This window comes from Anoplopoma fimbria, chromosome 9 (assembly GCF_027596085.1).
Source record: "Anoplopoma fimbria isolate UVic2021 breed Golden Eagle Sablefish chromosome 9, Afim_UVic_2022, whole genome shotgun sequence".
Taxonomy (NCBI): domain Eukaryota; kingdom Metazoa; phylum Chordata; class Actinopteri; order Perciformes; family Anoplopomatidae; genus Anoplopoma; species Anoplopoma fimbria.
Genome location: NC_072457.1, coordinates 13,877,935 through 13,895,876, shown reverse-complemented (window position 1 = coordinate 13,895,876; position 17,942 = coordinate 13,877,935). Strand labels below are relative to the sequence as shown.

Sequence of the window (17,942 nt, the reverse complement as noted above, 5' to 3'; positions counted from 1 at the left end):
TTCAGTGTTTTTCCTCAGGCTATTGGATTCGGTTTCTCTGCTTGTACCAGTTTCTACATCTTCCATCTCCTGTAGTTCTAAAACTTTATGCACAAAAACATGAGCCAAAAAGAGGACAGTAGAGTTAGTCGGTCATTTACATTTTTTATTAAATCTGTCAGGGTGTTTTAGACTGTCTCCTGGATGGGGGGTTCATAGCCGTCAGCCCTCTCCACCTTGGCTCCAGTGTCGTCACCGGTTGGCTTTGCAGCGCTGCTTGCACCGCCCTCACCGTGGAGCTCCATCAGTTTGCCCACTGCAACAGAACAAATAGATTTTAACTATAAATGTTAAGAGGACGCCGGCAAATTTAAGCAGCTGGATGTTTGAAGTGAAAACTACAATGATGCTGTAATGATGTTTCATCCATCACGCCTCAAAAAGCCCATTCAAGATTCTACCTGGAAACCAGTTTGATCAAACCTGCTTCATCCTTCCACACAATCAATGAAAACAGTATGGTTTTCTTGCATGGGAACATCAGGTGATCTCAATGGGTAGTAATCAGGCGATCATCTGGGACCGAAACTGCTTTTCATCATGCGTTCCCACTGATAGTGGAAAATAAAAACACAGCCTATGTTCCAGCTGTGTCTCACTTACACTCAAACTTGGGCTTCTTCAGCATCTTGACCTTGCGGACGTAGACGTCGTGTAGAGGGTAGATGGACTGGCAGGCCTTCTCGATGTCCTTACCAACGCTGTCAGGGATCCTGGAACACAACATATAACACATTAATGCAAAGGGTATTCATGATTCACAAATCACTGTCTGCACAAGCCTGAATAAACTGGCATGGAGCTATACACCCCCCCCCACCCTGGTTGACTGTTTTCGTCTCAATAGACAAAGCATCTAATGCTTTTTCCTCCCCCATACTGGATGACTCATTTCAAAGACCATTATGAACATATCTCCGGTAAACAAGATTTAAAGTGATGCTTTTGTATGATTCTTTGTGGAAAAACAGTTTACAGATCTTTTGGTTGGATCAACTTATCCATTAGTCAACAAAATTGTACGGGTGTTAATCGTCTAAGAAATTTCTTTGGTCAAGGACAGCCTAAACTGGCATGTTTAACTGAACACAAGGAAAATGAGAAAAAAGCCACTATTTCAACAAAATGAGAATAATCCACTAATAATTAACCACACTCTGTATACAAAAAATTTGTAATGGATGTTTGCCATTTCTATTTTCATACAATTAAGCCAACGCTGACATTAGAGGCTTATCTCAAAAATGAAATAAAAATGTATATTTTGGTAAAGCCGTCATTCATTTTCTGTGTTATGAATACAAATATTAATTTAGCTGCAGGAGAAACTGCACATGACTTACATCTTGTTGACAACTTCCTTCAGATCATTGGTCTGAACCTCGCGGGTCATGATCTCCATCATCTTCTTGCGAATCTGACGGACCTGCTGGTGCTGGGCGTAGGAGGTCTTTCTGATCTGGTTGGTGCGCTTCTTTGTGAAACCAACGCAGAACAGACGCAGAAGGTAGCCGTCGGTGGTCTTCACATCAACATGGGCTTCAATCATAGTCTGAGCAGAAAGAATAGATCAATTAAGGTTAGAGTTCACAAGAAAAACACCATAAAAGGTCTCAACCTGCCACCTTTCAGTTTGTGATATTCATACCGTGTAGACCTTTGTCTGCTTTGCTTCACTCAACCAGCTTATTACCACATTCCCCTTCTTCAATCAAGGTACATTTTCCCAATTTCTGTACCAGACTGCAGTTTTGTTTACTCTGTGTTGGGTAATCACACTTTTGACACATTGTAACTGTATAGGATCTAAACTATTCTTGAAGTAATCACAAGTACATTTGATGCTTAACCAAACTGCTTCACAAGTCATTTAGAGGCTGGAAATAACATTGGCCTAACTGAACTTTCCTTCCATTTGCATGGAGCTCAATAGCTGCATTACAGGATCATAATAATGTGTGATATGGCCAACTATCCTCTTCAGGATTTAATATTAAAGAAACAATCAGAAAATATGCAGAGTATTGTTGCCATCACATGTATTAGGGATAAGTATTGCTCTTCAGGAGACATCAAACTTACCAGTTATCTCTTGATAACTCTTGACAAATATCACACCTAAACAGTCAGTTCTCATCAAATTAACATACGAAACATAAGTGGTTTTGTGAAACATTTCAGTTTCACCCATTGCCTCTTATATTCTTATAATACTCACACTATAAAACCATGATATTAACTAAATAAGTCTGACTGCTTTTGACTCAAAAGCACATATGCATTTAGTGATTATGCTGTTCTCCTGCAGCCTCAATAATCCATGCTATTTTCTAGAAATGTCTATACATTACCAGCTTATAACTGTTACCATCATTGAAAATGTTCACTTAAGAGTTGGTTAAGCACCTTAAAGCAGATACCTTAACTGCAATTCCTGTTTAAGTTTCCCCAGATAGTCCAACTGACACTCAAGTTGCAACTCAACTTCCATTGTACACTAGCACTGGTCCTTAAACCAGCTTATGCTGTAGTAGTGCTCATCCTTAGCTCAGCCTTTAAATAACATTGTATTCTGGAAACTGTTAACTTGCCAACAGGGTTAAATATTGAATCCCAATATATTTGAGAATGAGTAAAGGTTAAATATATGTTAAATTGGTTCTGTTGCCAAACTCACAATGGCTACAGTGACAATTTTCAGAAGGACGTGCAGTAGTAAAGTAAAAACCCTCATCATTACCTGCCATTTCTTGACCATGGAGCACATCTTGTCGCGGGTCAGGTCCATGCCGTGGAAGTTGGTCAGGCAGTTCTTGCCCTGAACATCCTCGGTGATGAGCTTGAACTTGCGGAAGGCCACCTCGTCGTTCTGCAGGTCAGCGAGGCTCACCTCGAACACACGTCCCTTAAGACCATCAGAGGCGATTCCTGAGTGATTGTGAAAAAATATGCATGTTAGAAAACATGTAGAAATAGGAATGAAAGTAATGACAAGCTCTGGAATCAGTGGAACCTTATTAAAGGGGATTTTAATTAAAGCACCATTTAACATCCATACTTTAATACAATAAATAGTCTCAATCATTCTATCGCTGATAGATTGTTTTTAAATCACTGAGTCTAACCTATGGGAGACATCTGAATGTTGATGCACCAACACCTACATACGGATGTATCACACTATGAAGACTTACTGGTTCCCTGAGTCCTGGTGACCAAGGTCTTGCCAAGATTACGGATGTTGAACATGGCTGGTGCCTTGACATCATACCAATCCTTCTTGGAAAAAGGGTCGACACTGCAGGAGAGAGAGACAAGCACTTAAGCATCAACTAGTTGAGCAGATACAAAGAGTCACACAACACAGTCGAGGTTACAGAGCTAGCTTGAGAGCAGACTAGCTATTAGCTAACCAGCTGGGCAGCACGCACTGCAAGGCACACTGCTCAGGTTAGCAGACAGAGGATTTACTTCCATCTGTTTTAACAACGTGTCCATACAAATCTGACACTCTGGTTGTTTATATACAACGCCATTAACCTGATCAGTAATCATCTCGGCTAATTGCGGCAGCAGGCTGGCATGCTAATAGGTAAGCTCGGCTAAATCCATGCTAGCATGAAACGCGAGTAGCCTATTGCAGATAATATTTTAAAAAAAGAAAACTGCAGTAAAAACTCTGCAGCCAAACTGATGTGATTTTGTTAATTAATATACCACATAAATTGTATATAAACTGAATTATGACTAAATACACGGTCCCTAGTAATGTGCACACGGCATGTTACAACTGCACCAGCGCCACAGAGGCCGGTGACGAGACTAGCACCGACCCAATGCTATCCACTTAAAATCGGCTTCATCCTTCACATATTTCGTATCACCGTGACACCAGTAGGAAGGGTAAAGCTTGTTTCGTGTAAACATGTAAGAATTTTGTACTTACATCTTCTTTTTGGCACCTTTTTTGCCGCCTTTGGTCAGCCTCTTATTCTTGCCGACTGCCATGTTGGCTACAGGGAGTGAAAGAGAAGGAAGAGCGAAATCCCGCGAGAAATAAAGAGACCGAGCTCTGACGTGAGATTTGTCTTTTCTCGCGAGTCCCTAGAAGTTTCTCTTGGCGCCCTCTCCTGGTAAGAGTAAAAAAAAAAAGGATAGTCTGATAACATTCACCTAATGAAATAACTGTTAACCGACTAAATAACGTATTAAATTAAACTAAAAAATATTTAATAATTTAATTTTATAATTATTAAATAATTTTATAAGCAGCTGAATACCTAATGTGAAATTTCCTGTTTTATCCTTTTACAAAAACAAACAACCCCCATTTCATACAGTGGAATACAGGTGAAATAAAAACCACTGATATTGGCTCAATACTCTGTATTAGCCATTGAATATATTTTGAAAATCAATTACTACAGAAAAATAGAAAAATCCCCTTTATCTCTTGGTTTCTACAATTCTCTAAAGTTTCTGAAATTGACAACAAATTACCATTTGGGATTTAAAAAAAAGGGAATTCAAACCAAATAAATAAACGAATATGTAAAACATTTAAAAACTCTAAATACAACATTATTCGAAAGTCATTTAACTTTACACTTGCTGTTGATATTATCTCTTTATAAATGTTACACTCTCACCGCCTATGTTTGCTTCCATGCATATCATGTGATAAATTGTGTTTCTTTGGTACTTTTAATTGGGCCTTTTTTATTAAATTGACCAGTAAAGGTGGTATGATTACTATAATTATTGAATAAAAGCCAACACCGTGATCTCTGAGCAGGCAGAACCAGTCTCTTTGTGTGTAAATACATCATAAGGGTGTGTAGCTTGTTATCCGCCCACACTGTTATTCTAACAAAGGGAGGAATTTTGTCTGTTGGTAAAATCAAATCAAATTAAAAAAAGAATCCTGCATACTCATAGTGGTCAGATTGTCAGTATTATTCCAAAGACTGAAGCTGAATGACTGTTGATCAGACCTTTGGTGGAATAAACACATGTATATTTTCTGTATCTAAACAAGTAACAAAAGTTTGATAAAAGCAGTGTCTCTTTGCATGCGTGAACATTTTAAAAATGTAAATTTGGGAGGTGAAACTGTCTGAAGACAGAGGTGAAGACCCTGCAGCAGAGACACCCTAACTTGTCCATCAAGATTCTTATTTGTCAATGCAGCTGGTGGTGCTACCAACATTTAAATAAAATCAAATACCCTTAAAATGTTCTAAGACCTTACAAACAACAACATGGCTATTTTTAAGCTTTCAGATGTTTTCTTCCGTGTCTACTTGTTTTTACGCCCATTTATATTTGTAGTTTTTGTTTTTATTTAATCTGAAATGTCTGCTGTACTGTTTTTGAACAAGCATTAAAATTAAATTGATGGCTTGGAATTTCTTTTGTCATCTTTAATTTACTTTCCTCGGTTTCAGTGTGTTTATAGTGGATTTTGCAAGCTTTAGTCCGACACATATTACAGTAAAACTCTTGGAAACTTCCCATTGATTTTAAGTGTTGTCTTTGACACTAAATCGTTTGTAGAAAATATAATCTTCTTCTCTCACAAGGATACCTTCCAAACAGGAAGGCACGAAAATGATTACAGTAAAACTTTGCTATGCCACTGAATGCCTCAACCTTGCAGTCTAATTATCTCTATAGAGCTTTGAGAAATAATAAGACATTGTCCATGTTCAACTCAAAGGTCAATAAAAGCCTTCCAAGGCCGTATTTTTAAGAAGGCCTTCCTTTGGGCTACGGTGAACAAATCTGCTGCTTTAAGGTCATTACATCGGAGACAAGGCCTGCACGTCTCTCGGGTGGTGCTGCTGGCTTCCATGACTCCGAGGGTCCCTGAGGGCCCAGCTACACTTTACTGGGAGGTCAGTGGTAACAGTGACGCCAGCTGCCTCTGTGGCAACAACACGCGCAGTTGCTCAGCCATCCTGCAGAGCAAATATGAAGTCACCAGAATGAGTAGACGAAAGGAGCAGATAAACACTATAAAACGGGCATTGTTTATGTACGGATTATAACTTTACAGATTGGGTTTTATTCAGATTTTACTTCATGCAATAAGAGAAATGAAACTGGGTCCTCTCATCCATGCAGCTATGTAAATGTCTCACATGTGATGGGTTGATGGTGGCGATTTGAAAAGGCAAGCAAAGCAGAGCTGTCACTCCGCTTTAATGTTTGTTTTTCAACTGCCTTGGGATTCAGACATCTGTCAATGTGCTGTTGTGCTGCAGAAAAAACAAAGTTCTAACGACATTTCAACACCATCTTTATACTTCTTTCATAGCATAAATTAGTGTTTGGTGCTTGTTCAACATATTAGACCACTTAAAAATTATTATTTTCTTTTAAGGTTTTGTAGTATATGGTACAGTAATGTATTGATTTATTAATTATATATTTTTTTATCCGTCACATTCTGAGGTGTGATTTTATCTAGGCACTGAAGGATCTATATTGCTTTCAAATTCATATAATATCTACTTTTTGGTTAAGGATGTATTCAGAATCAGAATCACAAACAGTTTATTGCCATTTATTGCACATACAAGTGAACAATTAACACAGTCCAAGTCAAGAGACATAATATAAAATAGAAAGATTGACAATAGAAACAAACAAACAGACAGACAAACAAAAATGGTTCAAAAAGATTCAATCTGCATTTAATTCTAGTGGCAGAAGACAGTACTCTTATTGGTAAACTTGCTTCATATGGCTGCTTGTTTTCACATAAGTGTGTCAAACTGTCGGAAGAGGTAATCAGATACTTTTACATATATAGAAGAAGTAATACAATGTTACAACACTAAATTGTGAATTTAAGTCCTCAATTCAAACCTTTACTTAAATAAAAGTACAACATTGTATCAGCTAAATCTACATAAAGTATCAAAAGTTAAAATACTCATAGTGCAGAAAGGTAGAATTGATTCATCTGTATTTGTATTTGAATTACTGAGAGTATCTAGTATGCATCTGTAATACTGCAGCTGTAGTCACATGTTTTCCTGTGGTGGATCAATGAAGCTGATCTTATCTTATTTACAGTTGTGTGGTTTAGAACAAATTCAGAGACAATGAACTCATGATCTTCTCAATGTAGCGCAGTAAAAAATACAATATTTTATATCTAATGAAGTTTTATTGTAGAGTAACATTAAATACCAGTAGTGGAAGATGTACCTAGATCCTTCACTAAAGTATAAGTGTTAGTACACCTTGATAATACAACTTTACGACTTTTTCTTGTAATAGTATTTGTAAACCATGGTATTTATACTAGTTAAGTATCAAATTTAAAAATACTTATCATTTAGAACTCTTTTCAAAGTGTTAAGAATATTTAATACACTATTATGCTTTTATCACAGGAGCATATTCATGTTTAAGTTTTTAATTGCTGAGTCAATTATAGATCTTTTGTATACCACTGAGTAGACTAGTAGTATGATACTGTATCATACTACACAACAATCATATTTTTTAATAGAAGCAGAAATTAGTAACTTTAATTGTGATAAAATTAAAGCACTTATTGCAGCACTAGAACTTATTGTATTCGTATTAGTTTGTTGCACTTATTGCATTCGTATTAGTTTGTTGCACTTATTGCATTCGTATTAGTTTGTTGTACTTATTGTATTCATATTAGTTTGTTGTACTTATTGTATTCGTATTAGTTTGTTGCACTTATTGTATTCGTATTAGTTTGTTATACTTATTGTATTCGTATTAGTTTGTTGTACTTATTGTATTCGTATTAGTTTGTTGTACTTATTGTATTCGTATTAGTTTGTTTGTTGTACTTATTGCATTCGTATTAGTTTGTTGTACTTATTGTATTCGTATTAGTTTGTTTCTGTACTTTTGCTCTGGTTTCTGCTCTTAGATGCTTGTTTAAGAAAGGAGATGCACTTATGACTTCTGGTGACTAGTTCTCTTGAATACCTATGTTGAATACATTATTGTAAGTCGCTTTGGATAAAAGCATCTGCTAAATGACTGTAATGTAATGTAATGTAATAAAATGCTGTGGAGTAAAAATAACATTTTCCCCCTGAAATGTAGTGGAATAGAAGAAAAGTAGAAGTATATCAAAACTGTACTCAAGTACAGTAGCCTCCTTGAGTAAAAGCAATCATTTATTTTCCACCACTGCCTTCATATCCCTGTTAGGATAACGAAACGTAACTCGCTGTTGATGAATAAACATGGAGGCGGAGCTGATCTGAACTGAACCCCCGTCGTGTCGTTGCTGTAGAGAGAGAGAGAGAGAGAGAGAGAGAGAGAGAGAGAGAGAGAGAGAGAGAGAGCCACCTGAGCGACACACACACACACACACACACACCTGCCCATGAGCTGAATAGACTGCTCCCCACCGCGCATGCGCCACTCATTCAAGGGCTACTGTCATGGCGGTGACGAGCTGAAGCTACCGGGGGTAAATCAGGAAGAGAAACGCCGCGCAGCTGGGTGAACGTTCACGTTTAGGCGACGGGGAGAGGACCGAGCGGACTACCTGTCCTTCCGTCCACTTCTACCGGAGCTTGCAGACGGACTTAACCCCCCCCAACCACCACCCCAACACACACACATTTTTATCCAGTTTGTGAGTTTATATTTTCTTGCTTCTGCCAAGCGCGTTACCTGTCAAGTGTCTGCACTCCAGTGACAATAGCAACTTCCACGGCTGCACGGAGACGTTCAAGTCACCTCCACCGGCGTCGGACCGAGCAGAGAGGGGTCAAGACTTTAAGGTTTAAGGCTCTTCTTCACCTGCTTTTTATTATTTATTTATTTTCTCTCTCTCCCCAACCCCGTTTGTTACCTGCAGGAGACTTTTCCTGGCTGCTTTTTTAACGACATTAATCCATCCGTCTGGGATCAAGTTACGGAGCGGCGGTGACGCGTCAAAAGGCTGACACATTAAATCTCTTTTTTTTTTCTTTTTTTTTTTGCCCACTTTTAGCTCATCTGGATGGGGAGGAAAACGTGTGTGCCTGCGTGCTGTCAACAACTCCTCTGAAGGGGACGCAGAGCCCTTCTTTCTCCTCTCCGACTGCTCCGCCACCATTGGAGGTGAACAGGTGCCTTACCTGTGAACGCCACCTGTCCTCCCTCCCCTCCTCCTCCTCCCTTTCCCCCACACCCACCCCCCTTAGCAATGGCTAGCGAGGAGACGGCGGGCGCTGCTCAGCCGGGCGACGGAAAGGACGGGAGATCGGTCCCCATGGCGCTCAACCCCGCGGTGCCCATCCGGGGGATCAAGATGAAATTCGCCGTGCTCGCCGGCCTGGTGGAAGTTGGGGAAGTTTCCAACCGAGACATTGTGGAGACGGTGTTCAACCTGGTAAGCTGATTATGAGAGCTCAGGATAGGCCTTTAAGGTAGAGATAGCACGGGTGTCAGGCTGTGGAAGGCTACTGTCAGTGACATCTAAATGTTTGCAACAAAAAAAAAAAGTCTGACATCATCCTCATCCTCATCCAAGTTGATGGGGTTGCAGCATAGAATTATGTGGAATACTTTATGGTGAGATGCACACATTGGGAAACTGTGCTAAATTACTTTTAATCTAATTGCCCTGATATGAAATGGTGATTTCTTCAGGTAGATTGGTATAAAGTGTTGCAGTTTCAGTGCAAAAACTAGTTATTTTTCTTCTTATTTATTGTCTACTTTCATATGCCTTTTAAAAAAAGTCACTGTTTTTAAATGACTGAATGTCTTATTGTGTATCCACATAAATAGCTTGCAATTATTAGGTTTTTAATTAAATAAGACAGAATGCTACATCAGGAGAATAAGCATGACAGCAGAGCTGTTGAAGCAAATCAGCTGGTGCTTTTTTTGACATATCCAGGTCAGTCAGAGAGTGTGTGTGTGTGTGTGTGTGTGTGTGTGTGTGTGTGTCTCTGTCTGTCTCTCTCTCTCTTATCCGTCTACTTACTACCTGTTGTCCACACTAAACTCCTTATCCAGTATTGAATGTCTGCAGCACTGATAGCTCTCTTGGGCTGCACGAGTTATGATATGACTTTGCAGCACCTGCATGAGAATGAATGAAACTACCGGTAACAAGGAAGTTCAGCGTGAAGGAGAAAAAGAGCGTGCTCGTGTAAAGTTGGGCTGGTTAGGTGGGAGGAAAAGAGACGTAAGAGAGGTGGAGGTGGAACCAGCCGAACCGCTTTGTCACTGTGGCAACACAATGGAGTCCTTTTTTAGAAAAGGGAGGCTGATCCTCCATGTCTGTAGTCCAGTTTGCTCCAACAACAACCCCCACAGTGAGGTAGGGAGGACACTTCTCCTCATGAGGCGGTGTCACTGCTAATCATCAGACCACTAAGTCTTTATGGGTACCACGAGGATGCAAAAATACAGATTAAAAGCTAAAGATTTTGAGCTATAGCAACTACATCAGATTATTTTCAGGTTAAACCTCAGATGTAAACTGAAATATTGTGTTTTAAAATATAATAATTTTCATTAATATCAATTAATCTTTTGTTTGCTCAAAGAAAATGTTTAAAAATGTCACTCAAAAGTTCTCAGAGAAACAGTAAATCCTCACATTTGAGAAACTTTAAGCAGCAAATATTGAATTGATTACCAACTAAGCATTTCGCCTCTAGCATTGAGGTGTTTCACAATGACTCAGAATGAGTATCAGTGGAAAATTATGTGACAGTTATCTACTTATAAAGAAGTGGGTACCACTTTGTTAGTCGCCCATGTTGGCAAAAGTGACATTTGTGATTGTTTTTAGTAGAGAAAAGATAGGATTTGTATTTAAATAAGAGCTAAGCATTGAATGGAATAGTTTGATAGAGATGCTACAAATATCTTGCGTCCTTAGTCACAGCCTTTTTATTTTGGGTCTGTTATTTTTAACTAGAGTCATGAAAACATGTGACTGCCTAATGGCTTTAGATCTGTGGGACAGAAATATCATGAATATCACAAGGAGGTATTGTTTTCAGCCGCACAGTCCAAAGACAGATAGCTTCTAATTACTTTTTATTTTATTTTATTTTATTGTATTATCTTGAGTCAGAGAGTTAGCCAGGCATATCTTTTTGACAGAAATATCAGTGTGTGCCCCTGGGACTCCATGTTTAGCATGGTCAGTGTCATTTTAGGCCTTTGAGCGAAAGCCCCATGCATTCCATTATGCTCACATCCTCAGCTCCTTCAATCGGGTGATAATCTGATTTGCCAGAGGCCAGACTCTTTTTTTTTTATTTTTTATAATTTTTTTTTTATAGCAGTATCTCATTTGCAGCCTTCTCAACGCACATGTCCTCTACTGTATTTGGTTGAATGTGACATAGTTTCCTCAGGAGGGTGGTCTTCAAATATTCCAGTCTAACCTAGAACAGTGGTTGTGATGACTCGTGACATATGGGCTGAGGTTATAACCAAAAACCTACCCTTAACCCTTCTGTTAAGGGTACGCCCATATGTGTGTTTCAGTTAAAAGTGAAAGTAAAGTTGAGAATGTGGAGTTGAACCCTGTTGAAGCCTCTTCTTTGCAATAACTAACTGTTAATATTTAAACCAGTATGGTAATATTTCCGTGTGGTGGAGTACCCTAAACACACAGCCACTCATTAACTTTACTCTCATTCTCTGCTGCTGAGGAATTTTAGTTGCCTCGTCATTGCTCGGTGGGACCTCTCTTGGTTGACAATATCAAAGTCTTTTTAAAGAGGAGTTGAAGCGCAGGAGGAAGTGAACTCCAGAACATTTCTTTATTTTCTCATGCATTGAAAACCAAGCACAAGTGCATTATTATCACACTTCAATATATATTTTCAGTGGCTAATTTGGACAAGTGGCAGGTAAACTTCATAAAATTTTGCATCTTTGCTGTACAGAACGCAAAGTAAATCATTTATATTTAAAGCAGCAAAATGCAAGATATTCTACACTGAAACAAAGGACTACTAATAATGATATGAAAGGGCTACACCCAATTCCACTGAGAATCAACGCCCTACTTCACAACCCTATGAAGCTTTCCATCATCTAATTCGTTTGTGGCACCAAAAAAACTCATCAAACCAAACTGGTTCAGATAAAACACTGGGCAGCATATGTCAGCCCACAAGATCACACAAACTCATCATGCAGGAAGCTTTTTGCAGACCACAAAGGTACTGATAAACAACGTTGAACATCTAGCAAGCCAGAGAAACCATTCAAAACCTTTTTCTGGCTACCTGTCAAATTCCAAATAGTCCAATGGTCACTGGTGTTTTTAGACCTAGTTTGTTCTGCCAGCTGCTGAGAAAAATATCTGGGTCTCTTCTTGTACTTGGTAAATGTTTGACTTTCTTTCCCAGTAACTCATTTTCTTGTTCATATATGGCAGGTGGCAATGTACAGTCACTTAACGTTGGCTCCTGTGCTGAAGCAGCAGACCACAGTTTTACAGGAAGCCCAACTGGTTTGATTTTTTTTATAGGTCTGGCTAACCAAAACAACCTGCCGAAAGCTGCAAGGAGCTGCAAAGTGTGGTGTTGATTCTCAGTCGGGTTGCAACAAATACCAGTGAGCGATGTATCCATCAAATGTGAAGTCATTTTAGTCGACAGAGCCGGGCTTAGCTAGGAAACAGCTGAGGTAGCAGGCAGTTAATTTTGAAAGTACACATTTACGCAAAGACAGTTTTCTTATTTAATACATAATAATACGTAATAAGATCTTATGTAGGATGAAAATGGATGATTTCCACAGCACAAATGAGTGTTCCCTGCTTTGCTGTATTAAGTGGCGATATCAATGTTAAAACACAATCACTTAACCAAGAATCAAAAGGGAGTGCATAGATATGGCCTTTATGACGATCCTATAACTATCTAATGATTATAGAAAATAAACTTATTACGCCATCAAAACATTTTGAACAGACTCATCTGCTCAAGTCGTTTGCTTAATAATTGTATAAAACAATGGAGTTTGCTATGTAAACTGTGTGTGTGTACTGTATATACAGATGGGGATGTTTTTGTTAAGATCCATATGGACTGACCCTAAAGGGCCCCAATTAGTGTCAAAAAATATAAAAAAACTCCAGTTTCCCAAAAATGCTTCAATATCACTTCAGTTATTGCTCTTAAACATCACAACGCTGCCTTTCAATTCAATTCAGTTTATTTTGTATAGCCCAAAATGACAAATTTGCCTCAGAGGGCTTTACAATCTGTACACATGCGACATCCTCTGTCCCGGAACCCCTCACATCGGCACAGGAAAAACTCCCCTAAAAAAACCTTTAACAGGGAGAGAAAAAAAGGAAGAAACCTATGGGAGAGCGACAGAGGAGGGATCCTTCTCCCAGGATGGACAGAATGCAATAGATGTCATGTGTACAGAATGAACAACATAACAGAGATACAACACATTCAATGTTTATGACATAAATGATTCATATAATCACAGTAGTAAGCAGAGTAACGAAGGAAAAAGTTAAGACTACTTATAATAAAAGCAGCAATGCCTTCCACTGAGTACTATAGAAACCTATCTGTAAACCACTGACCAACGTAAGGCTCTGTGTCTTGTGGCTCTTCTGTTAGATAACACAGAAGATGGCTGACTTTGTTGTGTGGAATGTAACTTTGGCTTTACCTGAAGTCAGGGTCATATGGTTGGCTGCTATAGCTGTGGAAACCAAATACATCCTCGCACTGTTCATGTCACTGTTTGTCTTTAGGAATTTTAAAGTTTACATTAAGGTGACAAAGAGTGCCAAACACACAAGGTCCCTATCAAATAGCAACCACACGTTTAACTCAATGTGATCCGTCTAATTTCATATTTGATGTGTCCATTTTGGGATTAAACATTCATTAATGAATCCATGTCTAAAGGCTTCAAAAATCAAACTGATTCTGTTCTGTTACAGGTCTATGAATAGTTTAATGATATTGAGCAATGCAACTGTAATTCACAGAACCCTTTAGTTTCATGCCTGACATTTTGTAAGCACAAACTTCATTTTTTTGGATAATGTCTCTTCATATGTTCTCATAACTTGAATCATTGATCAAAGTCAAGGTTTTCTAGTTTCAGCTTCTTAAATGTGAATATTTTCAGTTTTCTTTAATCCTTTATGACAGTTAACTGAACGTCTTTGTCTTCTTTTTTGGACAAAACGAGACCATGTGAACTCAGGCTTTTGAAAACACTGATTGACATTTTTCACTATTTTAGAATTTTTTTTGAAACAAACAACTAATCGATTAATCAAGAAAATAATCAACCTGATAATGGTCAATGAAAGTAATCATTGCAGCCCTTAAATCTTTATTAGGCTAAAACAATAGAATAAAGGTCCTCTCATGTTTCAGGTCTGTAAATATTTCATGCTATGTTCCCGTATTTAGTTTCCTTTCGAAGTTGCAACCTCAGAAAAAGTAGCCACCTTGCTTTGTTCTAAATTTCATGCTTTCTGTGCCTTTTTCTTACAGTCGTCAAAGACCAAATCTGGTTTAACTATTTGCTCAGAATTATTTTAAGGTGTCGTGAGTAAGAATATGCACAGTGTCTGCTTGATGGTGCGTTGTTGCCCACTGTATTATCTCTTGTACTGATGTTTACACAGAGGATCCTCCTTTTGAGGTGCGGGGCTGTCATAAGTGAGATGAATTGTTCTAAACTCTATCTACCCTGTGTTTCTTAAAATAGTCTACTATGTACCTTTTCTTATACACCACTGCAGGGGACAATCATGCAAAGTAGCTGTGACTGGAATTTATTATGTATCATGTTTTTTATCAATGTTTTATTCAATCGTGAAATTGATTTTACGTGCTCTGCTATTGATATTAGCAGATAAGCTGATGCTATTTTGGTCTTAACTAACTAGAATAACTAAGTGGCTGCAGTTTGAGATAAGTCATCAGGAAAGTTTTGATATTATAAAGTCATTTTTGCCAGACCTTTCTTAGTTTTTAAGGTCAAAGACCGTATTAATTGTATTTTTCCACTTATCAAGCCCTGGAGATGTTTTTGGTTGTATGTGTCAAGGCTTTTTGTAATTCAGTGTTAACTACTTTAAGTACTTTAAGGTTTAGCAGTGTGAATATTTTCCTGCATACTCCTCAAATGATAAGAACGCAATAGGAACGGATGATTTCTATGTCATTGAGGCGTAACAGTTACAAAATGTGGCTTTTCAAATCAATAATCCCTCTAATGACATTGGACTTGCGACCCCGAGGATCAACATGGCACCCTCTATATATTCCCTCTCTACAGTATGTGCATATGATGTAGGCAGGAATGCAACAAACCAACAAACCATCCCTTCAGTTGCACACAATAACACAAGTGGTGATGGGGGGGGTGCGAGGGCGATGGCGATCCTTGTCCTCTCTCCGGGCTTGCTTTCCCCTCTCTGGCAGTAACAAAGAGCCCTCTAATGTGACACATGAATGAAACCCTATCTGCTTCTCTCTGTTATCTGTTGCATCAGCCCAATTCCACGGTCACACCTTTCCCCTTCTCCTCCACCGTAGCTGAAAGCCGCTAGAAGCGCTTCGGGGCTGTTGTCTAAACAAACATGACTGTTTATGTGCTTAAGATTTCTTTATTTTTAACATTACCTTCAATGCTCGTTGTGTCTTTAAATGAGCTTTTTATTTCCCTTACCAAAATAGGGCATTTTTTGGCCATTACACCATTTTGGCTGTAACATCTTTGTTGACAGTTAATGCAGTAAAATCAACACGATGAGCAGTTTGAGGGTATCACACATGTTGGACAGGCCAGCATGCACTTTAGCTTTAACTGGATGTCCTTTTTTTCTGCTTCCCCGTATAGTTTGTCATTATTTAGCCCTCAAGTGGATCAGATACCACACCCATCATGCCTCCTCAACTGCTGTGTGCTGACAAACAGGCCGACGGCCTCAGGAATCAACAATGTTTGAAAGAAATGCGTGTCAAATAAGACACTGTAGTGTTTTGCATAATGCAAATTTTGAGATATTTGTTTGATAAAGCTTGAGATAGTGTTTTGGGGCTTTGTAGCAGTCTTGAATATCTCTTGGGGGTATTTTTTATTTCCTGCTTTAGACACAGTTGTTATGAAAACTTGTTCCACATGGCAATTTGGTGTTTAACCAGCTCAAAGGATTGTTTTGTCTTTTTCTCATAATTGCAATAAGACCTATGTACAACTCAGGGTTTGGGTTATGATTTGCTAGCTGTCACAGTATTGTGACACAGCTCAGAATAATCAGTTGGTTTCATTGTTTATACACCTCTCAGCCCAGTGAGCACAGTTGTAATCATGAATTTGCTTGAATTCGGTGCCCTTATTTGTATACTAATTGGTTCGAGGACTTATTTTTAGACTAATTGGTTGTTCGACAGCTGATAAACATGGAAGCAGAATACTTTTTATACTGGAATCGATGCTTTCCAAAGTCTTGTGTAAAGTGTTGGTAGAGAAAAGACACATTAGGCAATATCCAGTCTGTTGTTTACTTGAGAGTTTGGGTTTAAAGCTGTTGAAATAGATACCAATTATTTTGAGGGAGTAAAACTTGAAAACAGACAAATTGTGTTATTTTTTTATAGCAACTTCGCCCTGTATTCCTTATCATTGGCTTTCAGAACATCGATAAAGCCATATTTCCCAAGTGAGTAGTGTCTCTCAGCAAACAGAAGACCATTCGAAGCATGCAACTTCAAGTTTGCTGTGAAAACATGGTTAAATTGCTGAGTGTTAAGTGAAAGATTAACCAGTCTCAAATCATTTCTCTGCATCTGATGCTGCCTATTTTTAGGCAACAGGGTCATAGTGTAATCTACTTCTTGGCCTACATCTATCCTCTTATTGTTTCTTCTATAAACAGTGCCAGCTCACAAAGGCATTTTAACAGAATGCTAATTATGTTGAAGGAAGCTGGGAACAGGAACTGCTGGTTGACACTTCGAAAAACTAAACCGCAAATTGAACTGCCCCAAAATTGGCCACGGGGTATGTAGACTAAAACTGTACAATTCAGGGAATAGCTAGGGTCAATTTCTCTTTCTTTCCTTAGAAGAAATAAACTTTCACCTCTAGGGCTTGTTATATATTTAGTTTGATATAGCAACTTATATTAAAGGAATAGTAAAGGCTTTTGACAGTGAGATATTTGGATTATCCAGAGTAACAGGGACACAGATTCTGAAAGGAGATGATTATGGTGAAGAACATGCCCCAGGGTCAGATCTCAAAATCTAGGCAAACACAACTATCCATCTAGGAAAGGAAAGTAAGAAAATGTTTCCTTTTTTTCCTACACAATTTGCATTTTGTGCAGTTTCATCAAACATGTTCAAGGTTAAGGTCAGAATTCAGTTGGAGTAATGGTTAAAAGATGGATTCTCAGTTACTATTGTCTTTGCAATTATTGCAGTTTAAATGAACATTATTTTTAGGGCGCTTATGAGGTCATGTTGGCAGCGGCACGATAATAAGAGTAAATTGCTTTTGCTTACTGGGCATGAGCTCACTGGCTGTCAGTGAGGGAATGAAAAAGGTAATAATTGTGGAGCTGTTTTAGTCATGCTTGGTGAGAAGAGCTTTCTCTTGACAGAGCTCGTTCTCATGGGTGTTGATCAGCTGTGTTGAGAGAAAATTTCCCATCAGTGACCATGACTTATAGAGACAGAATGCCTTTTTTCTGCTGCAGCTTCATTTTGACTTTTTGTTTTGGCTATACCGTGGCTATTTTTTGCTATCTCTTGCTCAATTATCCATATGTAGTTGCACACACACACACGCACACACACACACACACGCGCACGAGTTACACTTCCCTGGGCTTTTGCCTGATCCCTCCGCTGTGAGAAGGTGACGGGGTGGAG

The 17,942-nt window shown here is 38.6% G+C and overlaps 2 protein-coding genes and 1 non-coding gene across 3 annotated transcripts in view; 1 reads left to right on the top strand and 2 right to left on the bottom strand.

Annotated features, from left to right (window-relative positions):
- Window positions 1-131: 131 nt before the first annotated feature.
- On the bottom strand, window positions 132-4,083 carry rps3a (ribosomal protein S3A). The gene is made up of 6 exons (XM_054603930.1): window positions 3,986-4,083; window positions 3,234-3,337; window positions 2,780-2,967; window positions 1,383-1,591; window positions 643-752; window positions 132-295 (listed from the first exon to the last, which is right to left on the bottom strand). The coding sequence occupies exons 1-6, from the start codon at window positions 4,045-4,047 to the stop codon at window positions 168-170; spliced, it is 801 nt and encodes a 266-aa protein (XP_054459905.1). The 5' UTR covers window positions 4,048-4,083; the 3' UTR covers window positions 132-167.
- Window positions 516-586, bottom strand: LOC129096597 (small nucleolar RNA SNORD73). The gene has a single exon (XR_008531493.1). It is a non-coding gene; the product is annotated as a small nucleolar RNA SNORD73 (small nucleolar RNA).
- Window positions 4,084-8,484: 4,401 nt separating the features above from the next.
- lrba (LPS responsive beige-like anchor protein) overlaps window positions 8,485-17,942 on the top strand; it is a 184,686-nt gene continuing 175,228 nt past the window's right edge. Inside the window, 2 exon segments of the mRNA XM_054605069.1 lie at window positions 8,485-8,831; window positions 9,044-9,424. Coding sequence (XP_054461044.1) covers window positions 9,239-9,424 — 186 coding nt within the window. The 5' untranslated portion in view covers window positions 8,485-8,831; window positions 9,044-9,238.

Coding starts and splice junctions, on each gene's coding strand:
- rps3a (XM_054603930.1), bottom strand. CDS start 4,047: ATGGCAGTCGGCAAGAATAAGAGGCTGACCAAAGGCGGCAAAAAAGGT. Junction 3,338..3,985: donor AAAGGTGCCAAAAAGAAGAT/GTAAGTACAAAA, acceptor TCTCTCCTGCAG/TGTCGACCCTTTTTCCAAGA. Junction 296..642: donor GAAGAAGCCCAAGTTTGAGT/GTAAGTGAGACA, acceptor GTTCTGTTGCAG/TGGGCAAACTGATGGAGCTC.